Source organism: Lathamus discolor, chromosome 1 (genome assembly GCF_037157495.1).
Source record: "Lathamus discolor isolate bLatDis1 chromosome 1, bLatDis1.hap1, whole genome shotgun sequence".
NCBI classification, from domain to species: domain Eukaryota; kingdom Metazoa; phylum Chordata; class Aves; order Psittaciformes; family Psittacidae; genus Lathamus; species Lathamus discolor.
In genome coordinates, this window is record NC_088884.1 from 136,901,693 (window position 1) to 136,928,008 (window position 26,316).

At 42.2% G+C, this 26,316-nt stretch overlaps 1 protein-coding gene across 5 annotated transcripts in view; it reads left to right on the forward strand.

The window, feature by feature from the left end:
- LNX1 (ligand of numb-protein X 1) overlaps positions 1–26,316 on the forward strand; it is a 91,192-nt gene that overhangs the window by 36,154 nt on the left and 28,722 nt on the right. For all 5 annotated transcript variants that reach the window (XM_065697242.1, XM_065697250.1, XM_065697271.1 and 2 more), the window contains 2 exons: positions 20,082–20,323; positions 21,990–22,145. In XM_065697242.1, the coding sequence (XP_065553314.1) occupies positions 20,082–20,323; positions 21,990–22,145 (398 nt within the window). The remainder of the gene's footprint in view (positions 1–20,081; positions 20,324–21,989; positions 22,146–26,316) is intronic.

Below are 26,316 nucleotides of genomic sequence, written 5' to 3' on the forward strand. Positions count from 1 at the left end.
CTCTATAATGTACACTGCTGTCCCATCATTCACTAGACAGTGTGTAATATATTCTTCATGTTGAATTTCGGTAATTTAGTAGCCTCTTAAATAGAGGATTCAAGGAATTTGACATGACCTAAGGGCTGTATTTTCCTCTCTCCTCTGTAAAACTTAGTGAACTGATAAGATTAGTAGACCGATGGCCTTGATGGTGTGTGTTTTATTAAGAACAGGCAGTACTGATTTTGAAAGCATAATTCAGGTATTTCCTTCTCTTCTCCCATATGTGATAAGCATTATGGTTAATGTTGTTTTTAACATTCTGTTAACACTGGTGATGTCCCACTGTTTTTAACCTTCCTTCCTATGTAAAATGAGTAGTGGAACTGTTTCATAGGAGAGCATCAAGCAGAGGCCCCTTTGCTTGTGAATTTTATAGCTTAACAGTATGAGAGGCCAGAAAACATCCCTTGTGAAGCAGGCTTTTATGGAGAGGGGATAGGCATGACTAACTAAATCTGTCCTCTGAGCCACAGGAGACCACTGGAAGCAGAGATTGTGCTGTGCTGCTGCTGCTGTATGAGGATGTGTAGGTTGGTATGGATGAGCAAGGCTGTTTCACTTGATATGTATGAGCATCTCCTGCCAAGAGGCTATATTACAGTCAGAAATAAGCACTCTATATGAAGAGCACATGTTGCAACACAGCTCTTTGCCAGGCAGGTTTTGCAGTGGGAGCGGGAATCCTGGGAGGTAGTTGTGACTTGCCCTTGTCAGCTCCCACAGGAACCTCACCGCTGGTTCTGGCTTAAACATTTGGCACATCTCCCTTTTGAGCTTTCCTACCTGGTTTGTAATTACACCAGGAAGGTGGCACTGCTGCAGAATGGATGGGTACAATTCTTTCCCAAATGCGATGTGTATATGCTGGTGTTTCTTGTTCGCTGTTGGCACTGCTGCTTTTACAGTTGTCATTAGGATCTGTTGTGGGGATAAGCATAGTTGAAAGTGCAGTTGCTGCTACGTTGCCCCAACCCAGACTGTAATGGAAATATCGATGATAGTAATATTAGTAGATCAGTCTAGAAATGCTGAGGAGATCCCGCCATGGGCATCCAGTTGTGGCTGCTGCCGCTGATGCCATCCTCATGTTCCTCTGCTGCAACCTGGGCCCTGGCACAGGACTGGCAGCCTCCACTGTTGGGGATGTGCTGTGCTCTCCATGCCTGCTTCTCACTGTGTTGTCGTAGGTGAAAGGTATTGTCACACAGACGTACTTTATAGAATCACAGAACAGTTAGGGTTGGAAAGGACCTTAAGATCCTCTAGTTTCAGACCCCCCTGCCATGGGCAGGGACACCTCACACTAAACCCTGTCACCCAAGTCTCTGTCCGACCTGGCCTTGAGCACAGCCAGGGATGGAGCATTCACAACTTCCTTGAGCAACCCGCTAAAGTGCCTCACCACCCTCACAGTAAAGAACTTCTTTCTTGTATCTAACATGAACATCCCCTGTTTAAGTTTGAGCCCATTGCCCCTTGTCCTATCACTGCAGTCCTTAATGAATAGTCCCTCCCTAGCATCCTTGTAGGCCCCCTTCAGGTCTTCACGCAGCCTTCTCTTCTCCAGGCTGAACAGCCCCAACTTCCTCAGCCTGTCTTCATACGGGAGGTGCTCCAGTCCCCTGATCATCCTCGTGGCCCTCCTCTGGACTTGTTCCAACGGTTCCATGTCCTTTTTGTGTTGAGGACACCAGAACTGTACATAACACTTCAAGTGAGGTTTCCTTGGCACTATGTCTCTAAATTTTCTCAATGTCCATTTTTAAATTACATTTAAATTTTGTATGTGTTGACAATTTTCAGTGGATTGAGTGTATGCCATTTCTAGCAAATGTGCTGCTTCCAGTTTCTTCCCTCAGAGGAGATTAAATTCCAACGCATTCTTGTTTTATGCTTCCAAAGCATGAGTGTAATGAAGTCGGACAGTAATGGTCGCCGCATTTCACTTGTTTTCTGCTCTTTCTCCTGTGGTCTAAGCATCTGTAGGTTTGAAGGGTCTTACAGTTACGGTCTTTGAGTTCAGAATAAATCAGAAGAGAATAGACCAAACCAGGACACATCATTTAATAAGATATACCGTGTATGTATAAACTTGCACTTAATATGTTGGGCTGACAGAGCAAATAAATGGGAAGTCCTGCAGATCTGCCTTGTTTTTTTTTCTTGTAATCTGGGCTTGAATAATAGTAACATGACCCAAGTCAACAAAAGAAATTTCTAAAGGGAGGCCTGGACCAAGTAACTCTCTTCTAAAGCTGATGGACTGTAATACATACCAGACATTTCCAAAATGCATTTGCTCCTGTTCTACCTACCTCACAACACAGTATGTCTTCCCTTTCTCCTTCCCCTTCTTCTTCAGCAGATGTTAGTTACATCCCTCATATTTCTGCTAAGTCAGTATTGCAGAGGGGTTAATGGTCTCTTAGGGGGAAAATGCAGTTCACAGATTTGCGATGGTCTCCTTGCTTTTTGTTGAGATGTGCTAATTGTTGTTCATCTCTTCCTGTGCTTCTTGTCTCCTCTGTTTTTCAAATCCCCAGCAAATAGAGGTTGACAACCAACACAAAAAAATCCACAGTGATTTTGTGCCCTGTGGTGATTTACAACACCAAAAGAACTCACAGCTGACAGCAGGAAGTCTTTTTGTCTGTCATGAGAGAGCTTGATTTGCTTGCGCATTGGGTAAAAATAACAATTTGCTCTTAAATAGGTGCTTATCTTTTTGCAGTGTTACATAAACTCTCTTCACTACCTGCAAAGTGCAAATCAGCTGCTTCTGCCCTGTAGACGTTTTGAGAGAAGATGCGGGTTTGAAACTCTTTAAATCAGAATCTTTCTGTTGGCTACCTTGACTTGACCTGTAATGCTTATTCAATCTCTGTTATCACCAGTATCAGGCTGTGTTTTGGTTTCTTTAGCTATTTTCCACATGGCTGATCCTGACCACCTGAAATCTTTGTCTTTCCCTTACTTCCTCTGAATTCCTGTTTTCTTTACACCTTTGTTCTTGCCTCTTCCCCACTCAGTACAACAGTACCAAGGTTACTGGGGAAGCGTTGTCTTGAGCACTGCGCAGCATGGCAGCAGCATGTTTGTTCTGTCTGGTGAAGGAGAATTGAGATGGTTTAAAAATATAAATTGCTCTCTGACACAAATTCCATTACAACCACTGTAGTGGTTGTAAGATGGTTGCACAGAGTAAAGATCAAAAAAGGGCAGGGTAAGGGTCCAGGATTTAACTGTGGTAGGTTAATGGAGATTGCCTATCTATAAACTGCTAAGTTCAGTCAGTCCATGGAGAGACATTTCTGCCAGGGCTGCACAAGCCCTGTCCTTGTAGTGCTGGTGAGACCTGTCTGCTCCCTTCTGTTGTCTGAAGTACCTGACTGGTCTGTGAAAGGGCTCGAGTGTCTTGTGCCTTGTCAAGTGCAAGGAGAGTTAGGAGGAAGGGGAAAGAGGGTTGACTTGATCTGTCTAGCACCCTTCCAGTTAACTCCAGTGGTGCTGAGCATGCCAAACCATATGTCTTCAATCGCCTTGCACTATTTCAGCACTGCAAAACTCTGAGCTGGTTATGCTTCATATTTTAAACTTACAGATTGAGTAAATTGTGAATTTAAGCTGCAGAGCTTAACTTCAGCAAAACATGTGGAGTTGAAGGCTGAAAACAAAGAAAGCTTTACAGATTGACCAGGTTTGGTGTGACTTTCTTTATAATAACTTCACTTTGGCAGTCTTGGTGAACTCTAAACATCTATCTGTTAGACTAAACACAGGTTAAGTCAGGCCGTGAAACAGCTCAGGTGTCAGAACTGACATCTAATCAGAGTTTTATCAGGTGATTCTCTATTAGTTAAATTACCAGCTGGACTGAAATCCTTAAGAGTTGCAAACTGTCCTGCAAAACACACTACAAACAGAGAAAATAGAATAAGCCAAGAAAATAAGGGTCATAATCATTCAATTCCTCTTACTTAGTTGATTTGTTTGGTTCAAGGACCTTGCCTCTAGTTGTTAGTCTGCCTGCCATTCTGGTACTCAAACAGAGGAATCTATGCAAGATGGACAAACTAATGAAAATGATAATGTCAATGTGCTTGATTATTTCCTCACTGAGATTAGTTCTATACAGGTGTTATTCCATTGACTTCAACATATCAGTCTCTTGAATTTTATTAGGATGAATTAGGAAGAAAATTAGATTCTGTGTATATGGGTAACCTTCTATTTTTTGCACCTATAGCAGAGAGAATAGTGGAGATCCAAAAAAATGTTTTGGGGGAAAGGAGCATCTGACCACACTAATTCACACCCTGCGGTTTTTAGCAGAAACAGCAATTTTCAGAAACAAAACTTCCCTTGAGGGCGTGGGGGTGAATGAGTTGAAACAATACAAATAAAATGTCGCGGACTCCAGCTTCTGCAATCTCTGTGGCAGCCTCCAAAAAACACACCCCTGTGTGGGAGCTTTGTAAAACCTCAGGCTCCTATTTTCCCGTCCCTTCTGACAATGCATGAGAACAGATCGTGCAAAACTGTGACTTTTCTCCTGGTTTTTTTTTTTTTTTGTTGTAATTTATCTCCCTGCATTGGCAGACAGAAGCTCCATGACTTCAGTGCTGACCAGAAAGTCCCTTCGGAACAGGGTGTTTCCAGGACAGTAGCAGGATTAGCGATAACACAGCGGCCCATCGCTGAATGGTCAGATCTGCAGTTAAAGGGCAAGGATGTAGAAAGGCTCGTCTCCAGTGGTGAAGACAGTCCTTGTAAGGGTCATCCACATCACCACAAAAGGCTTCAAGGGGTTTAGGGGTGAACAGACTCACCGCCTATCTCGTAAGCTACTGAAGAAGCTGAATGATAAAGCTGTAGGCTAGGAATGAATACCAGTCCCTTCTCATCAGACCTCTGGTTGACCACAGTCATGGGGATGAAGTAGGAATCATTTTGATGTCTCCATTTCACCTCAGTGTCTGAAGCACAAGGAAGCAAAGGGTTCAGGTTTGGGTTTTTTCTGTTGATTGCAGGGAAATTCAGGACTTACTGGTTGGGTCTTCTTCATTCAGAAAGGTTCTGCATGATCTTTTTCCCCCATCTCCTGCCCGCTCTCAAAGGTGCGATAGGTCTGGCACTATTTGACACTCCTCCTTCCCTCTGCCCACATCCTCTCACTTAGGGAGGCCCTGGGCACCAGGCAGGACAGAAAGGAGTCCGTGTCCACCTGACAGCTGCTGTGGCTTGCTGTATGGGTGTACATCAGCAGAATTTCTAAACAACCTTGAGATCCTGGTTTGCCTCTGAAGGTGCAGGACTTCCTGCAGAGCCTAGGAACAGTGTTTTGCTATTTTCTGTGCGAGCTAATAGGATGACTGGCGCTGCATGAACCTGGCCTGTGGCAGTCAGACCAAGGGGTCAGATGAAGGGAGAGAGGTGGAGTCATGGGTCTGGCCAGACACCCTCCTGTTGGCATTGCCTGGAGGTGGCTCTCCAGGCAGGAGGGCTCTAATATAGGGCTATGTCTTTTCTTTGCTGCATCATTTGTGCTGAGACACATCTGTGCTCTCCTTCACCAGAGAAAAACAGGGAAACTGGATCCTACGTGCTTTTATAATTTACATGCCTGTTTTTCAAGCAGCGTTTGCTATGTGCAAAGTTAGGCAGACCAGGGCTCCCTGAGCAACGCCTTCAAGAAAAGATTATGACTGTGTGAAGTACTCTTCTGGAATCGCCTATTGTGCCGTCCACCGATGACAGCTCCCTCAGCACTTTTTTCCCTCTCTGACATTTCCAAAAAGAACATCTGTGCTGCCTCTGGTCCCCTGTGCCAGGGAAGCAGTTGCTGCTTTATCCTCCCCTCCCTTCTGCTGCTTTGCAAAGAGTGTTTCTTCCAGGTCTTCTGAAATAGTCACATTGAAGGGAACTGCTCTTTGCCCTTGCAAGCTAATGGTGAGCTGTCAGGCTTAGGGCTGAGCACAGAGATTCAGATGAACCATGATTCTGCATCTTTAGCAACACTTGGATACAGCACCCAAGCTGTTTTAGAAGTCCAAACATCTTTTGTGTTTTTAGAGGGTAAATGGACGTCTTAATTTCATTCCCTTCTCTCCTTTTTGCTAGAGATGCTAAGGTATCTGACAGGGAGTAAAAGTACTATTCCTACAGTTAGGGCTCTATGGGACTGCTTTTATTCTTATTGCTTTTTGTGCTAAGGTAGTTTAAAGAACACACAAATGAGCTAAAGCTGTGTCGTGGCAGAATTTGGACAAAAATATAGTAAGCCCTAAGGACTTTTATTTACACATGAAATAAAGCAAACTGTACCTTGATTTCAAGATTTGGCATGTTGAGGAGTAGGCTCTGGCTCTCACAGAGCTCCAGAGCTTGAACTATGGTACAGTCTCACCTCTTCAGTGATCCTGAACACAGCTGATGAGATGAACTGTGTTTTATGGGTTTAGGTTGTTTTATAAAGGGTGCTGCCAAAAAGTCTGCCTACTAAACTGAGAAAGCTTTTTTTTACCCCTAAATTTTACCAGGGCAACAGTGTTAAAATGATACTTTTAACTAACAGAAAACACATTATCAAAGGAACAAAAATAAATACCTTCTTTTCCCTGGTAGCAAAAGGATCTCCTTATTCACTTCCCTGTGTTACTGATGTCTATTGGCATGAGTATCTGTGCTTCATTATGTCTGCTTCTTTGTGGGCTAAAGGAACATGCAACTACCTTTGTAGACTTAGTATGAAGCTGTAATTTTACTGTTACCTTGATTATACATGGCCACTACCTAGTGTTGAAGAAAGGATCTTGAGACGCAGAACTTGGAATTAGAGTGCAATGGGATTGGGAAACCGGCACTTACAATTGTCACTGAGAGCTCACATAGTTTCCATTTGGTGCCCAGAAGAAAGGGCAGGGAAGAAAGGGCAGAAATTATTCCCAAAAGATGGTTTGAGCACATGACAAAGTTAATCCATGATGAAGTGATAATACTGCTCTTACTCTAGGGTAGCTTCTCTGATGAACGCTTTTACTCTGGAACAGGGATGTCTCAAAGGAAGTTATCCTCAGAAGTGTGTTTCTACACATATAATATACGTACTGTATCATTCCAGAACCACTACAATAATCATGTACTTTGTTGTTACAGACAACTGCACAGGAAGCAACACCATCTCTGGAGACAGATGTGGTTAGCCTTTGCAGAACAGTTTGTGCTCAATTTTGGAAGGTCTCCTTAACGACAATATCTAAATACTCATCAAACCCTCCTACATGATGCTGTAGCATCTTCAATTAGCTTTTAAAGAAATAAGAAAATAATTTACCACGAGGCTGTTCTGTTTACAGTCACTAAACTTAGGTATTTATTTCCCTTTCTTCTTCCTCCTCCTTTTCCCTCTGCATTGCACCCTTATAAACACAGTGCTTAGTGTTGCCCTTCAGGAAGTGAACCTGTTTCAAGGCATTTAAGGAAGTTCTTCAGAAGGTCCGACCAACTGAAGATAAGTAAACCACCAACCACTGGCCCCCAAGGCATTGCAAAAAATGCTGAAAGAGACCCACATCTCAAAGTATATATATTTAAATGCACTACCAGTTTTGTTTAGGCTCTCTACTCATTTATTTTTTAATCCTCATTGTCCATGTCAGATGGAGGTGGATATTTTGGAACAGGAGAAAATTTTCTCATCCTAGTTGTAAGATTATTCTGTGTTATAAAGCTGGTTGGTTTGGCTCAATGAGCTGTCTGCATTGACAGGCTGTTGGGTTAATATTATATGAAACATGTAGGATTTGTTTTATGTATGTCTGAATGTGGGCTGCCAACATGTCCAATACCCCAGCACACTGCTGTCCACTGGACACTAGTGTACATATCCAGTCTGATCCTATCTGTGATGGCTTGGGTCGCCTTGAGTCAAGACGTGTGCCTTTGCTGTGAAAATCAGCGGGTGATAAGGCATGATCATACTGCTGAATTGCCAGATTCCTTGTGAAGAACCAGGGTCATCTCAGTTTGAAAAAGGTAGATGTAATTATTCCTCTTCCAAAGCTGATAATGAACTGACATCATTTCCTATGCCACCTTGGTTTTCCTTCAGGGGGACCATCATCACTGCTAACGAGACCCAAGTCTACTTAAATTGCGATGTTAACACAATTGCAGCCTGGGTTAGAACAGCCTCAGGCACGTAGGCTGGCTGAGTCACCCAGATGCCACAACCTGTCATAAGGAATTCGTGGTCTGGATTCATTTCAAGGCAGCCTCTCGCACAGCAGCCCCAACCCATTCTGTGTTGGAGCAGCAAGGTCAGGCAGGATGTGCCCTCTCCTAGGATGGCAGGGGCAAGGCCACTGGAATATAACTGCAGCTCATGCCCATGGTTCAGTTCTCCAGCCCTGCCGCCCAGGTTTGCCCATGGGGTCCTACGTGCTCAGCTGCATGCATGATGTTTGCATTTTAATTTCAAAAGCAAAGATAGTTATTAGAGCTTGAATATTGTAATTCCCAATGCTGCAGTGGCATAAAAAGGGAATGAAAGAGCAGCTTCCTAAAGAACATATTGGGAATTTTTTTTCCTCCCTTTTAGTGAGATACGTAAGTTAATGACAGTATGAGATAGTATGAGGTGGCTGCCTCTTATAATGATTTTTTTAAATAAATTGAATAATTAAAGAAAAAATAATATATTTTTTCTTATTTATACTATGTAAAAGTAGCATGAAATCTGAAAGAGTAGAAGTGCCTAAGAAAACCTAAAGAAACCTGTAGTATCTGCAAGCTAATGCTTATGAAGAAGCTAAAGTAAGATATAGTGCAAAAGCTGGTTTCACCTACTTTTTTCTCTTTGGGAGAACCTCCCCAGGGATATTATGGAGTTCTTATCACTGAAGACTTTCAAAATGCAATTGCAGAGGGTCACTGTCAACCTGGCTCTTCTATGATTCTATGATACTTGTCTTTGTCAGGGAAATCCATTTTGTGTTGTTAGTAATACAGTACCCACTTCTGAAGGCATCTTTTCTAAGTAAGTGTTTTCATAATTGGATTCCTGCTTCCACACTATTTTATGCATTGTATCCCTTGATTCACCAGTTATAACCTGGTGGTCTAAGAAAACAAAACAATTTTGCAGAGAGGTTTCATCCTATATCTGAAGCCTCTAAGGTCACTTCTTCAACTTCAGGCTGCAGAAGGCCCTGTGTGCCTAGATGGTGTTGCATGTTTTTCCCAAGATACTGGCTGGAGTAACCACAGGACACTGCCTTTTCTTACGAACCTCTTCCAACTTCAACTGGAAAGCCACAGCAAGCAGGACTCAGTCTCCCTTCCCAGGCACCAGTTTTTCTTTTGGCAGTAGCATCCAGCTCTCTCTTAATCTACCACCCTGAAAAAGCTTCAGCAGGAGGAACAGACACCAGCGCTATCCCAGCCTGACCTGAGCTTTATTGGTTAGTGCACTGTGAAAACTGAGGTGTGAGGGTGTGAGCTCTGTCAGCCTCTGCTGCGAGTGAGAGCTGACAGTGGTCCGCACATGACAGGGAAACTACACTGCTGTGTTTTGGGATGCTTTCAGTGATACTGAGAGTAGCACTGCCTGTAGTGGGGAGAAGAGTGAGTAAATTGGGCTTGGTGAATTTCAGACTTCTATAAAATAATTCAGGTTAAAAGTATTTCTGATAATTCTGTAAATAAATGATGATTCAAAAAAACCCTTGGGTTTCACAATTTTTACAGCATAAGTGAGCATTTCCTACCGTGTGAGCTTTCAGAAGATTGTAAACAGCATTCCAGTCATACTTATGCCGAGGCTGAATATGGAGTTTCTGCCGCCTTTAAATGCTTTTATAATGTGTGTTTATTTTAATGGGAGGCTGAAATATCTCACTGAAGTATCTCATATTTAGCTGGGTGGAATCCATAAAACCATAAGCAGCGAAGATTTTTGCATGCCCAATGGGTTTGTGGAGCGCAGTTCTGAAAATTAGCTTGTAACATCCCTCTGATCCATCCATACTCTTCCAGCCTGACATGCAAAAGAAATACTGTGGAGCCAGGAGGAGTAGAAACCAGAACTTTTTCTACTAAAATGTACTGTTGGCTATGTTTATCTTCCAAAAAAATATAGTGTAATGAGATACTTCGTCAACAGTGTGACTTATGTACTTCTTATGCCAGTGTCAATACTCATGTAGGTTGAAATCGTGGAAATTGAATCTGAGTTACACCAGGAAATGTTGTACTCTTCCTTTCCCACCCCTACAAGAAACCCATGTTGTTTAAGGGTTTTAAGACGCAGTGATCCATGAGTCACGTGCAGTTCACTTACTCTAGGACTTATACAGGGTCCTCACTGAATATCCATCATTGGATTGGATAAGACAGGAGAACTACTTTTTAAAAGGGGAAATGTTTGTGACATCTTAAGGTACTGCTTAGACATGGTGGTGGAGGTGTTTGCCCAGCACTCAGAGGAGCATCTGACAGGTATCTGTGGTTTTTCAGCTTCTGAGAAGTCATGCTGAGATCTTTTTCTGAATGTCCCCATGAGAAAGAAAGTACATGTTCAGAGCTTGAAGTGTACCAAGATGCATTAGCAATGTAATTTAGATACCCATGCTGACCTAAAAGGCATCTTAGGTGACTTTTGGGTCACTGAGGCCAGAGGCGAGTGCCACTAGAGTTAGAGCTGCGGTGGCTGTCCAAAGTATGTTCTTTCAACAAAAGAGTATAAAGACAGTATTTGTTATTTACTGGCTGGAGCCCCATCATTTCCTGTAATTTCAAATTCCAGTGGAGAAAGTACTAGTAAACTTGGGCCTTGGGTTGAAAACATCTTAAAATGGAACGTGGTGTTCCCTTTTTACTATTTTGCATCTTAGAGACTGATATGCATGCGTCACTGCTTTGTGCCACATCAGAGAAACCAAAGCCTCGAACCTATTCTCAGTAGTGCTGAGTTGTTGAGTCTGTGACATAGGCGATATTGTCATTTGTTTTATTTTATAAAGAATTGTGTGCTAAGCACGTGTATGTACAAAATTTCTGTCTGGCAGGATCTTCTAGCTGTGGCTACAACAATCAGGTTACGCTGATACTGTCACTCTTGTTAAAAAACAAACCCCTTTGTCCCATTACAAGCATATTTTGCTCACTGCATCATGAAGTTTTTACGGTATAGGTGGGGATAGTAGGAGGGGAAGACAAAGCTGAGATACTAAGTTCCAGGAGACTAGTTATACCTGTTGAATATAATCCGGTGATCAAAGCACTGAACAGTAAACATGAAAAACACATGAATCAACAGACTGAATGCTTATTCTCAACATTAATTATATATATATCAACATAAGTTGAAAAATACAGTGTAAGGATTGTGTGGTATTATGAGGTATAGCATTGCAATGCCTTAAGAATTTCTTTGTCTTTGCACCTGTTATTTTTGTCACAGGTAACTTAATTTTAGCAGTATTAACATTTTTTGAGACTTTGTATATATATGCTGTGATCTTCCTTAGGTTCATATTTCAGTTAAGGTTCTAAATTAGGAATATTTTCAGTGTTTCTGCTGCAGTTGTATTACATAGGATCTCAATTTCTGCTGTAAAAGGGCTATACTATTTCACTAGTATAAGGCAAAATTACTAGTCAAGATTGCCCGCAGAATACCAGTGCCGTTCTTTGAATGGTCTTGGACTCAAAACCAGATATGAAGCTGACAGCTGCTGGTGGCAGGTCTTACGTTGCTTTCCAAATACCCAACCGACACACGCTACCCGCAATTGCTCCTTCATGCTGGCTGTCTGTAGATAAAAGAACGTACCATTAATAAGTGCCCGAGTTTTCCATGAAGAAACCTCTTGAAGGCTTTTTTAACTTGTGTTTTCTCACTTTTTTTTGAAACAATGTTCCAGTTCACTCTTCAAGAATAGGGAAGGCTGAAGCTTGTAAGTGTGTTGTTTAGAAAATGATGCAGTTCTGGAAGGCGAAGAAAGCACCCGGTGAAGTTTTCATCAAGCTCCACCTTTGCTGAAGTCAAGAGGAGTTTTTAGTACTTTGGGACTAGCGTAATTGAACAGGATTAGTGGGTTTAGATGTTGTATATATGTTGAATGCTAAAAGCACTAGAAGCCATCAGCAAGGTTTACAGGCTCCCACCAGCTAAAAAATGCTAGTCCTCTACCTCTTATTTTTCCCTTTTATTTTGCTCTAAATCTGCCACCCGGGCACTCCTGGTGTGTCAGTACTTAATCACCTACCAAAAGTTAGAGATAGTGTGGGGCTCCTCCGTTTTCCTTGTTTGTGTCAGCTGGTGTGAGTAGATTGCATGAGATATGTAGATTATTCTTTGGAAGCCTCAGTGTTTAATTAAGTTCAGTATAAATAAATACTGCCGTTGTTTTACATCACACAAGATCATTCTTGTTCTGTACTTCTAGCCAGTAACTTTCCTGTGATGACAAATGTTTGTTATAGTAATCTAGGAGCAAATACTGATTAATAAGCTGACTGCAGTCTTTTACCCTGGTCAGTTCCTCATGTTTGTTACTTGAAGTCTACTTGCTCCACAAGCCTTACATTTAAAAACAGCATTGGAAGAGGGAGAAGCTGTAGCAGCAATCCAAGGCCATGCCTTATACAAGCAGTGGGAACAGGCTGCTGATGCCCTTGTGCATCCTCAGAGCATCTGTGTCTTGAGCACAGGTGGGGAAAAGGGCAACAGAAGATGAAGCCACAAAGTTAATTGTGAATATCAGCTTCTCTAAAGTAGTAGTTGTGTTATGCACGATACAGAAGCAGTGCTAATCCATAAAAGAAATTGGCCTTCCCAGCTCATATGCTGGCTTGCCCATCTAAGCTGTCTCTAGCAATTTACAGCTCCATTCTCCTATATGTAAGACAGCTGTAATTTGTTAGAAGGGTTTAAGATTGGAACTTGAAACAATGCTTGAACCTTGAAAAGAAACAAGTTGTAGTTTCAAAATCATCAGTGATAAGAGTAATGGCCTGGAAAAAGTGTCAGGGGAGGGAGAGAACATGATCTGAACCAACAGTCTGTGCACAGCCCCAGCACCAACTGGGATCATTGCACAATAATCCCAGTCATGATTCTTGCCCACAATTGCAGGAGACTAATGTTGGTTATCAATTTCTTCCAATTCCCTGTTCCCATGATACATGTTAATGGGCCTTTAAAAGATTTCATAATAGAAGCTGATGATGGTGGTTGAAATACAACTTTTTGCTTTTTAAAGAAATGGGAAAATACACCTAAACACGTCCACATGTTACATGATATTTTGGTAGCATGTACATGAAATTTAAACTCTGCAATCTATTTAAGAGTAAAAATGTGTTCCAAGTTCTTTCAACTCTCCTGAAAACTAGTAGGAAATCTGAAGATTCCTCCCTTCCCTCAGAATGAGCAGTCGAATTTCAGATGGGGATTTGGTTACCATTGAATGCTTGTTCAGTTTGTGTCTGGCACGGTCTGTCTGTCAGTAGTTTTGGGAACTGTGGGGTCTGAACTCTGAACTGCCATTCCAGTTCTGCACCAAAATCACTAGCAATGCCTGAGTTTCATTCTCAGCCATCAAGTCACAGAAATGGGTTGGCTGATGACTAACACAGTAATTATAAAGAAAGCTCAATATATATTTTCCTCTTCTGCTTAGAAAACCTATTTTTTTTAACTGTGGGAACTATGTCTTTTTTCTGGTGGTTCACCCAAATTCATACAGAATAGCTGATGTGGAAGTGTAAGTATACAGATACCCCTGCACACGTTCTTTATATAATAAACAAATAGATTTTGTTTGGCATCATCATAGTGCAAAAGCATTTTGAAAATGACAGCCCTTCCCTGGGGTCAGATCTTTACAGATAAGATACAGCACAATGTTAGGCTTTGCTAGTAAGCTTGTTTCAGAGTTTGTTAAATTACAATGGCTTCATTAAAACCAAAAGCATGACAAAAACATAGGAAACCGTAACAGGGATATACAGAAACTAAACTGAAAAAAGTTATATTTGATATTTCCTGTCTTGTGGGAAAGTATTGGAGCTAAGTAGCCTTAGCTTAAAGAAATAAATGTTGAGGACGGTTACAAATATCTACAGACTAGTAATGCAGAAATACAGAACCACTAAATCTACTATGTGTTCATACTTCAGCAAAGGCTTCTGGTTGACAATAGAGAGCAAATGACATGTGAAAATCTCTCTGACAGCTAGTCAGAGAACCCACTTGCCTCATCTGAACTATCGTAGCTATGTCCATGTTGACATGGAGAACAGCAGTGATTGTGCAAGAACAGGATGGAGTTGCTCATCCTCAACACTCCAGAGGCAGCAGGGATCAAGCCTCTTCCAGCTCTGATGCTCCAGGTGTCAGGAAGCTGTCTCTAAAAGGCTTTTGTTTATAGGGTTATTGAAGTGAAAGAGTAATAATAACTGGGACCATTTCCCACTTAGGTGAAAAATGAGCACATTTTTTCCCCCCCAAAAAAAAGATGTCAAGCCTCTGACACTGGGAGATCACCATGGAGAGGATACCCAAGTGCATCAATGCCAGGGTGCGGAAGAGCAGTGGTGAGCATCTAGAAATACTGCTTGCACTACAAAATTCAAGTGCAGGTGCAGAGAACAGCCTGTTTCTAGTTGCATGTCTAGACAAGGTTTTTGCAGCCTGACTCAGCAAATGTTGGTTGGAAAATGTAATCAGGAGTTTAAACTTTGCTTTTTAGACGCTTCATCTGTTTCTTTAGGAATATTGAGGAAGGTTTAATGTAGGCGGGACCTTCCTAGCCATATCTGATGGTTACCGAGTCTTGAGGAATGCTCTTGACGTGATAGAGTTCTTTGTAAAAAGCAGAAAAAGCAAATGCATTAAAAAAAAAGAAAAAAAAAAAGAAAAGAAAAATCAGGTTCTTATTTATGAGGCTTATTTTGTACACAGCATTTATGCTGCAGTTAATCCTTACAAGAACTCAGAATTACCAAGGAAAAAGCATTGCTGTTTCAGGATTGATTTTCATGTATAGCAAAACCAAGGAATTTTGTACATAGGGTCAGGATTTACAGAAACCCGATTTCTGAGCAAGGATGATACAGCATCACTGGGTGTAAAGAGCAGCAGGATACAGGTCACCTTCACTGCTGAAGACATTGATGTCTCTGGCCTTTTAAACACTGGTGTGGTTGGTCTGAAAGAGAGATTGTACGTTTACTGCATTTTAGCTTAGATCTGTAACATGGAACTTGATTGGAGTTTAGATGCCTCACTCTTTTTTAGTTTTGGCTTTAGTTTCAGGTACACTATTAGCAAAAGTAAGATCAGAAGAGCTGGTGGCGTCTCTGCCTGAGAACTGACCAAGTAGGTTCACTCCCTTGTGACATCCAGAAAGCTTGAGAGTTTAAGCATTTGGCCTAAAATCCATATGGTTGGTATTAGGGTTATGTTTGAGCTACAGTCACAGCTGATGCACACACTGTGAATGGCTCACATGGGGCAGGAGTTGCCAGCACCTTTCTGTGAGTCAAGCCCTCCATTGCCGGATGTGATAAGAGCCTCTCACCAGGGTCTCACAAGTGAGGTTGCCAGCAGCATGTTATCCAGCACACTCCTTGTTGGCTGTCTTCTCCATCAGCCTTTCCACTGGATCAGTTCAGGGATACCAGAGCAATTGGGAAAGTTTATGTGGTAGGGTCAGGGCGTGATACACACTGCTGATACTTCTGATCCCGGCTCGTGACAAGCCCAGCTTACACAGGGATGAAATTGTTTGCAGTGGGGGCATAGCTGAAACATATTTGTCTACCCCAATCTCAGTTTAGCTTTGGATCAGCGATGACAGCCCATTATGCAGTATTTTCTTCCGCTGGGCAATCCTGAGTGCTTTGTATACATTATTCTTAATTGCACTCAGACAATGTGTCTGTGCATTAAAGCAAAACGGCACCAAAGTCTTAAGTGTGCTGGAAGTGAGGTTGGGAAAGCACTGCTTGAACTGGGCAGGGAGAACTTCCGCTCTGTTTATTTGTGCCAGCCCTGGCTTACAAGCACTGCCACTCTCTAGCTTCACTCTTTTTCCCTGTTTCTTGCCCAGGAAATCAGGTGTGAGCCAGGGAGAAAGAAGAATAGCCTGTGAAGTGACACAGATAGAAAGCAGGGATTTTTTAAAAGAGCAAATGCATTTAAAGTATACACATCCAGTTTCTGCCTGTGATATTGTTTCATCTAGATCACTAGAAATGAAGTGAAAAAATCCACACGGTTGTCCTTGTTTGTGTTTTGCCTTTACGTTTTTCCCCTGTGTCAGCCTGGGTAATGGAAATTCTTGAAGTCAACCTTACTTTCAGGCCCTCGCTTGATGTGTAAGTAAGGAATGCTGCAAGGAAATGCTGCAAGGAAAATGCATCTCTGCTTTCAAACCACTGTTTTTATTTGAATTTGATGTGGAAATGATCCGTTAGCCTTGAGTTTGACTGAAGCTTGTTTTTACAAATGGTAGCACCAAGTTAAGGCAGCCACGGGGTTTTGGATCTCCTGGCTCCATCACTTTGGATGTGATGCTCCTGAAGCTTGCAGTGGAGAGCGTCCCTCACATGCAGAGCAAGGCATGGAGCGAGGTTTGCCCTGCAGCTGATGATGTTGGTGCCAGCCATAATTGCAGCCCTGAGTAAGGTTTCAGCAGCCACCATTGCCCTCTCACTGCCCGGTGGTTAGCTCATATAGCCAGGATTTTGTATGGCATGTTTCTGCTTCATAAAAGAGGCCAGGCAAAGAGAAGAAACTATTTTCTGAGTTTCCTGTACACACCTAGTGACGCTGCTTTAATGGCATGAACTGTACAACACATGTTACTCATGTCTGTTCGTCTTTTTTGGCTTTGGTCTTCAAATTGTCTCAGAATTGTATGGCCGCACAGATGTACTCACTGTTCAGTATGACTGAGAAGAAACATAAATCTATAGGTCACCTTAGCCACCAACCAGCGTTGGGTTCACTTTCTGACTGGCCTATGTTAATCAGGTATCCCACTCTTCCAGCTGTAATCAGGCAGCTGATTAATAATCACAGTGAGAGAGATAATTAGTACTGGCATGTAGCTGTTTTATGGATCTCTCTTTTCTGGGAGCCAAATCCAGCCATATGGAAAAATGTAGCTGAGACACTATAAATATGATTCCACTTACACAGTCAACTCTTCTGTTTTCTGTTATCGCAGCAGTGTCAGCTCAAGGAAAACAATGAAAGTGAAGAGATGCTGTTGCAGATTTTATTACAAGTTTGAGGGCTTGAGGCTTTTTTTTCTTCTTCAAGGACACTGTGTTAATCTGAAGAAAGAGGACCTGAGCTGTGTTCGTTTATGCCTGCCACAGCTATTTAAGAAATAACTTCAGTGCTCATACTTGAAGAGCTCTTGGTCCCCTTTTAACTATTTCTGGCAGAGTTAGAAAGATGTGCCTTGTGCTTTGTATCATGATGACTTGTCTTCTCCAATAAGCCACATCTTAAACTGTGTCAGCCCTCTCTGCATTCAAAGTAACCGTCTGCTGTTCATTGCTGTTGGATTGATGCTGTTAACTGGGCGTCTGCAGTGCAGCCAGCAGCAGTGAGTGAGAATTTCCACAGAAAGTGAAGGCTTTGGTAGTGAAATGCAGATGGGCACGAGGCAATGGATGAACCCATGCAGCTGGGAATCTCTGGGGCAAGCCACTTCTGATCTTCAGGTTGATCCTCATGCAACCCACCAGAAATAAAAGAGAAAGATGTGTGTTTGAGGACCCATTCACAAGGCTGGTCTCTGATATCAGCTGCTGAAACTTTACTGGCATGGTGAAAACAGAGGCAAACAAAATAAAATGTGGAGTAGGAATATCACTTATATTCTGAGTCTTTGCAGGATATCTGTAAGGCAGAGATTGTCTTTTGAGAACAGCAAACAATTCACTTCAGAGCCATTTCTTTGTGTTAATTTCATTGCATTAAATTTTTAAACCATTTTAAAAACTCTTTTGTTGACATCCATAGGCTGGATTAGTAAATGTGACGTTACTGCAAGTGGGAGATGTCAAGGACAGGTTCCCAGAACGCTGCCTTGGAGAAGTTTAAGTAGGCTGCAAGAGAGAAAGGCCTTTGTAGTTCTGCTTCCTGTGAAATATAAAGGAAAGCACCCTGCCGCAGTGTGGGATGCTCAGGGGTGAGGAAGTCGCACCTCTCTTTTGGGAAGGAATAGGAAAATGCCTGCAGCAGTGGAGGCAGGAGAGTTCTTCCTTTCTGTTTTCACAATTATTGTTGCACTCTTGTCTTGGAATAGGTGCTCCGAGTAGCTTTTTGTTGGTCTTTTGAAGTAGTTGCCCAGGCTTCTCTTCCATGAGAGTACTTTCTTTTGAGACACCTCAATTTGCTTGTGAAAGGTTTCAGAAATAACTTCTGCCACAGCCATTCCCATCCAAACTTTAAGGCATATACAAAACCTTTACACAGTTGCATCAGTACGATACAGTTTGGGCTTGGGTATTTTTTCCCATCTTTAAGAGAAAAGTTGTCAGAAGTGGTATCAGTTAAATGATGGTAAATCATAATTTAGTGCTGAAAGCTATTTTTGATTCAATTGTCTCTCAGAAAAAGCCAATACCATAAGAGAAATTAAACTGTTGCTCTGAAGCTGATACAGAGAGATCTGTGACTCGTTTTCATCTCATCTTTCTGTCCCAGGAATTGCTTCCATAAATCATTTCTCTTCCAAGGCCTCTGTTCAGTGTACTTCTTTTTCTGACACTTAACCCACTAGCGTTGTGTACTCTATGTATTATGCATTGCCTTTTGTGCATGCCATATATTATGAAGAGCTTTCTATCCCTAAGGGTTTCTGAAGCTATTTCTGTGAGTTCGTCCTACAGGGCACTTTCATGAAAGTCATCAGCTAGCCTTTGCTACGAAGGAAGAGATAATAGTAACTGCAAGTAGAGCAAGCTCATTAGATTATGATTGAAAGGCAGATTTTTCTTTGTTTTAATGCAGTGAATGAGGTTATAGAGGGTGGTCACTGGGCAGAAGTGGTGCTGGAGAGAAGTCGCAGAGAGGAGTTGTGTCCTTCTGCCACTCTGTGTCTCCAGTTATTTTATAGCTTTAATTAAATACTGACTCGTGAAGAGCACACACTGACCTTTAATTTCATTCAAGTGACTTTCTTTAGCAAATCTTAAGAAATAAAAGCCATGTGTGATCCTGCCCTTGTTGTCTGGGATGAATCTAGAGCAGGTAGTTGAGACTACAAGTAAGCTGTTTCAAAGTAGGCTCGTAGTTTTCCTCTTGAGATTCTGTATCTTCAGCTTTTCTGGGAACACGCACCAGAAACAGAAGGTTGTCACTGCAGAGGCTGAGTCAGGATTTAGGATTTGTGTTTTTATCCAGAGCCTGTTCACCTTGAGCCTGTAGCCCTTCCTTCACGTATTGCATTGAAGCGCAGACCTTGCCTGCTGCATGGAAGACCACAGCACTGTGCTCCCAGTGCGACTGCCTTGGTGACCAAAAGTTTTTTCATGGCACAGGGTTTGGTGAGGCACCTTTTATTTCACCAGCAGACCTGGAGAAGCTGTCAGGCCTCACGCTGCTCTCCTTCATTGATGAGAAACAAGGGAGAAATTACAGACTGTAACCTCTGGCTTAATTATCCATCTGTTATTCTTGTCCTCCTGCATTCGTAGTAACTATTTATACACGAGGCTACACACAAGGCTGTGGCTCTGTGTTTTCTCTTGACCAGCAGTAGTCTTTCCGTGTAAGGTGGTAGCTTAGCTACTTCGAAGGACAGTTTTCCTTCTTCTTTATTCTGTGTGACCTGGTAAGGTTGGCATCTTTCCCTCTTGTTAATAAGCATCTATAATTCATCCGTCTTGTGATCATCAAAGTTTTTACTCCAAGTGGCAAATTATCTTGGCACCATATAATTCCAATAAGTATGCAACATTCAAATACAACTTGTTATCATGTCTTCTTTTCCTTCCCTTCTCCTTAGATGTAAAGGAGCGTCCCACTATGGCCTTACCAAGGAACGGAAGAGGCGTTCCCAAGACTGCTCTCCAGACCATGGCTCCAGCTTGGCAGTAGCTGCCCTGGGCCCCGAGCTCTCAGCAGCTGCAGCCATTGCCTTAATGACAGATGAGCCAGGGCTGGTGAACCCAGCCTTCAGCCCCACCTCAGAGGACAGCCAGTCGGGTAGCAGCCCTGGAGACCTGCATCGTAGCAACCGAAACAGAAGTAAGAACTAAAAGTGATGGTTTCAGAGCCTGCTGGCCTCTTTCAGCATTTGTCATCTGTGAAACGTATGCTGTTGGAGGCTTTAAAACAAAAAGAGAGTGTGAAAGCTTTAATTTTACATGGATTATCAAATTTCACAGACAGTGGCCAAATAGTTTTGAGGTGAAAACCAAATTTGCTTGGCCACGGGCAGCAGCAAGCTGAAGATGGACTAGCTGCACACATGAAAACCATAGGGCTTACGAAAGATTATTTAGGCAAGTCAGATCAGTTGGAAGAGTAAATGGCATGTGTGACGCGCTGGGGAGATGATATAGCTGTGTAATGGCTTCACCAAAATATGGTGGCCCAAGTAACCCTCATAGACTGTGCCCACCTTTGGGCACCTACCCCAAAGCCTGCAGTGAACTGTGCTTGGCAGTTTCCAAGAATTTTCAGGAAAACAAACCTTAGGAAGTGCCTTGGCAGCTTAGGGGATATTGGCTAGCTTCCCAGGGAGGTGCAGCTTGGAGGAGCTGGTCCTGCTGAAACAACCACAGTCAAGGACAAATTGCACCAGGAAACCTTGCCTCGATCCTTCTTCACCCTACAACACTGCAGCCAGCTCTGATGAGTATCATATTTGAAAAACATGGCCTGGGCAAAGGCAGACTTGGAAGCATTAGCAGTGAGTTCAGAGCTTGTATTTGAGGCCTCTGAAGCCAAAATGAACAGCCAAAATGAATAGTCCAAATGAATAGCCCAAGATGAATTTTGAGTTGCACCAGTTGCATCTGGGACAATGGATGAAGGGCTGAAGAAAGACTAGAAAATGAGCAGCGTCATCCTCTTGTGTGCATGGGGTTAGAGAGAGAAGGAAAGGGAGGGGGCGAGAAGAGAACACCAGAATGAAATTAAATCCCACTAGTTTTGTTGAATTTAGAGGCCACAGTCTGGTTTGAGGGGATGTTTTATTATTAGATTACAGTGTTTGTCTAGCACGCAGAGCTTGGAGAGGCAGAACAGCCATAAAGATATCCTCAGCAGGATGGAAAAAAGAGTAACATTCTTTGAAAGCATTATGACCTTTTTTTGCATTGCCTGACACAGGTTAAAATGTGGCATAGTTGGTCTATCCCACCTGACAATTCCTGAATCTCTGACATGAAATTTTTGGCTATTACTGTCAATATCGTTGGCTCCCCCTTGAAAGCATTGCAGGGGTTTGAGGCAGTGGTGTGGGGTTTGGGTGGTTTGGTTGTTGGTTTTTTTTTTTTCCAAGAAGAGTTTTAACAACTTCCAGCTTTTTGTTTTGTTTTTCTTTTTTCCTTTCTGAGCTTATAGAGTTTGGAAAGAGCTTCTCCCATCTACATGCATTTTTCACACGTTTGTTGCTGATTCTGCCTCAACTGAGGGTTACTCTCTCCCAGGCTACCACACTCACAGGAGATTTTTGTGTGTGGCTGGTGAAAAAAAGACAGGGAAGGTGACAGTGCGAGGGCGTGTGACAGAGGTAGGATAAGTGGGTGCAACCATGGAGTATCAGCTGGAGTCAAGGTGCAAAGGTGATGTGCCGACAGCCTTGCTGTCGATCTTATGCCCAGTTGTACGGCGGTGGCTGCAGGAATGAAGTGGCTCTAGCCCAGAACTGCTGAGCTGTGTTGATCTGATTTTCCTGCCGTTGCAGCTCGACACTTTGAACGCTCCACTATCAGAAGCAGATCTTTTAAAAAAATAAACAAGGCATTCAGTGTTCTTCGGAGGACAAAAAGTGGAAGCGCTGTTTCCAACCAGGCTGACCGGGAAAGGGAGGCTGTTGGAAACTCTACTGCTGGAGAGGAAGGTAATGCTTTGTTCTCCTTGTGTTATCACTTAAAATAGGTAGGTAGGGCACCCTAGCCACGTGGGAACTGAGTGTCTGTGACTGACATGCCTTTCATGTGTGGGCTGCGCATGATGAAATAAAAAAGTTAATCTTTCCTTATATTGTTGTTAAAAAAGCTGTTACTGACTGGCAGGCAAGAATGTTACTGGGGCGTATGAGACCTCACATAGGTCTGTTCTGGAAACAACCTGCATGCTGCAGTCAGCCCAGTATCTATCATGTGGGATGTGGGATCTGGGCGTCTGGGATCTATTACTGGAGCTGTCATTGATTTTCTCTGTCATTTTGTTCAAGAGGCTCCATCAGCATCTGTTTGTCCTCCTAAAGTAAATGGATCACAGCAATCATACATTATAGGAAATTCGTGAGTTTTTGGTTAATGTTTATGAAGCACTGGAAATTCCCAGTGGGTGGATGGTATGAAAGTGCAAAGGACTATAATTATTCCAGCACTTCTGTGGGATCCTGGGTGACAGACTTGTATTACCTCAGCCAGGCAGGTGATGAGGTAAGAATGGTCTGCTCTTAAACAGGGGGGAGAGACAGGTTTGTTTGACGTATGTCAGGATGAGGGGTCTGGCAAGCCGTAACACACCATTTGGCATTCTCAAAGCAGTAAGCAAATGTTACTAATTGCTTTGGACCGTAATTATGAAGCCAACATTAGCATTCATTCATCAAGAGGAAGTGATGATAGAGTGGGAATCGTTGTCTTAATCAAGGTCTTCACTGAGTTTATAATTCCATTGCGTGAAGTGCTCGGCACCTCACGTCTCTTCCCAGATCAAATGCCCAGAGTAAGGCCTTTAAGAAAACAAAATATCCAACTTCCTTTTGCTCTGTATTTCAAGCTGTCATTGAAACCTATGCATAATAAGGAAAGGCAGAAGGCTGCCAAATGCTGTGTTTAGGCATCATTATTCTTGAAGTGGTGAATCAGAGAACAGTGTTCAATATTTCTTTTGCTTTGTTTGGTTCTTTCTTCAGGAGAGGTTTACTACATTGTTGTGTTCTTGGTACTTCCTCTCCTAGCCCACACACTTGTTGACATAGACATAATAAAACCTGATAATGCAAAATTGCGAACTTTTTCCGTTAAAATGATGTGAATATGCTCCTTGGCCTGGAAACACCAGTTTTAAATAATTAATTATAATTATATACTTAAAATATAATAAATATCATATATTATATTATATGTATTATAGTATAATATATTTATATATAAAACAAATATAATATAATAAATATAATTATAATTAATAACTTTACTGTCCCAAATATTTTATTATTTTTCCTCAAGTAAAAATTTGCAAATAAGCTGTCTACAGCTCTCTTTGAGCAGACAAATATTTTTCTTATTCTCTTACTTACAATGCCAATTCACTGTAAGCAAATGCTTACCCTTCCTCAGCTGGAGTGAAATTCTGCATGCCTCAAGTTCATACTTTGCAAAAGACATCTCTTCAGGGTACAAAAGGGCCTTTTCAGGGACATAGACATTTTCATGAGCACTTTTTACCTAGGCTTATAGATGACATGAGTTCCACTGAAAGCTTGGTTTCATGTCCGGAGTGTGTGGATGATCCGGATGCCAACACTAGCTACCCAGTAACCCAGTGCAGTCCAGATGTTAACAGAAGGAGGAGTGAATATGGCACTGACCTTTACATTTCCAGTAGAATGAAAAACTCTGTTGTCTCATTTTTAAGGGACATACAATGGGGCCCTGAAGTGGCAGTCACTTCAGGGCCCCAGTGACAGTGTAAAGATTCTCATTCTCTCCTTGACTCTGCTTGTGGTTTTATTCCTCTGCACCAAGAATGCCCCTACGCTTCCAAATATATTCTACTGCACTGGAAAAACCAGGTAGGCATGTAATTACTTAATGAGCAGTTACTCTGACGTATGAGATCACAGAAGCTGTGTTCCTGAATTATTGTATTAATTACGTAGGCAAAGAACGTATTTTGATTACATAGCTCTGGAATTTGGTCTTTACAAAACGCATGCAAGTAACTCACAGCAATACAAGTACTTTAACAAAGATCTCTACTCAGTCCTTTGCAACAGGTGCTTTGTGTAATGGCATCTCAAAGGCTCTCTGTTTCTTTGTGTTGGAGAAGGAAATGAATATATTTCTTTCTGTCGCAGTTATCATCATCCTGCCAGCTGGAAGCTTGTTTCCTTCTTCGGTTCTGTCTGTTTTCTTTTCTATATATTTTTAAATCCTCAGCTGTTCTGAGCAGCCTGTGGTGGGACTTTTGGTCCAACTGAGATGCTGGTCAGTCTCTAGAGATAACTGCAGAATGCTCTATCCTGTGTTCACTAAAAGTCCAGTCCAAACCTACTGTAGAAAGGCAGACTCAAGTGTCTGTCTCCCCACTGCCACTCTGCTCTCCTGAGAATGGCAGTGCTCCTGTGGGTGACGGTTCCTGGCCTTGGAGATCCCCACACCCAGTGTGAAAGCTGCTGCAGCCTTGCCCCAGGTTTCACAGGTTCATGTCTGAGACCACTTGAGAGCACATCTCAGCCATGCCTCATTGCTCAAGATCAGATGGCACCTCACCACCTCTCTTGTGGCTCCTTTCCTCCCCAGGCTCAGTCAGTGCATGAACAGAATAAAGCTGAGACTGTGCCAGCTTCACAAGGGGCACCGAGTGAAATAACCCCTTCTTGCTGATAACCTCTTCTTGATATAGGAGCTGTCAGTTCATCTGGCAAAGCTCAATGTATGATAGCCCATCTGTCCCCAGTTTTCCAAATCCCCTCATCTTAGCTCAAATGTCATTGTTTAATCTGTTTTGCCTATATTTTGGTTAAAGGAGCTCTGAGAACAGAACCATACTGTATACCTATGTATTGGCTCTCAGCATCAGCAGTACTGATGTCAAATTAGCTATTTGCCCACTGAAGTGTATGCAGTGCTTTTAATCTGAAGTGCCTTTAATCTGAAGTGCCTTTAATCTGAAGTTGATATGTCTGTTGGGCCAGTTCTCGGCTGCAGTGTGACTGTGAGGGTCCATGACAAAATAATCATTCCTGATGTGGGATTGAAAAAATTATTCAAATACTTTTAATTCTGCTTAACTTGAATGCAGTACTGGCTCTGGAAAGCTCCTTTGCTCCTCAGGGAAGCTGAAAAATATGATGTATAATGGCAAATGTGCTTCTGTTATCATTACAGCAGAGAAATTGTTACAGTCTAATGCCGTCTTATACCTGTAGTTGGTAGCAGTCCTGTACCACGAAGAGTACTTCATGATTTCCATTTAGGCCCTATGTTTTGATTGTTTAAACAATGTCATATGCACCCATTTTGAGTTGAAATGATTCGGGCTTTCTTTGTTCCCCTGTTTAAAAGTTTTGGTGACATTTTCATCAGAGAACTTGTCAATGTCCAAAATGAAGAAAATCTTAGAAGAGAATGGAAAGTGCAGACACTGATGAGAAAGTGTCTTGGTGAAGGAGGTGTTATGATTTTCTCAATTTAATAATTTGGTAATTTTTGTAAATAACCCATGCAAACTATTTGCCTGTGGTGCAGCACCCAAGCTTGCACTATCTACCCGAGAGTTATCTCTGTAATAACCCTTAGAACTAGAAACAGTATTCCACATCTGAAGTAGAAGTTAGGAAAGTTTTAAAGAGATAGTTTCGTTCTGAGACGTGAGGGAAGGTGACAGAGACATCCTTCCAGCACTGATGCATTTAAGATGTAATATCTTCTGACTGGATCTACTAGTGTAAATGACCTTGACAATCTACTTAAATGATAGAATATCTCCGAGCAAAGACTGCTCCAGCGTTGCTATACTTGTTTGTATCACGGTGGTCTTAGTTTGGCATCACACTCTAAATTCGCTTCCGAGAAAGACTAGAGAGATACATACTCTTTACCCAAACCAATCTACAAATACATGTTATAAACCAGCTGATGCTTGAGGAGGAAAGAGTTTGAGAATGCAATTGCAAAAATCTCTGTACAGTTGTACAGTAAAAGGGAGCTGTGCTATTGGTTTTCAAAAGCGTTCATCAGCTCCATCCTGCAGTCAAGCCATTGTAAAATAAATTGAATTTGTAATTGCTTGAGGATGTCAGATATTGTTCAAAGTCAAATTCATTCTTC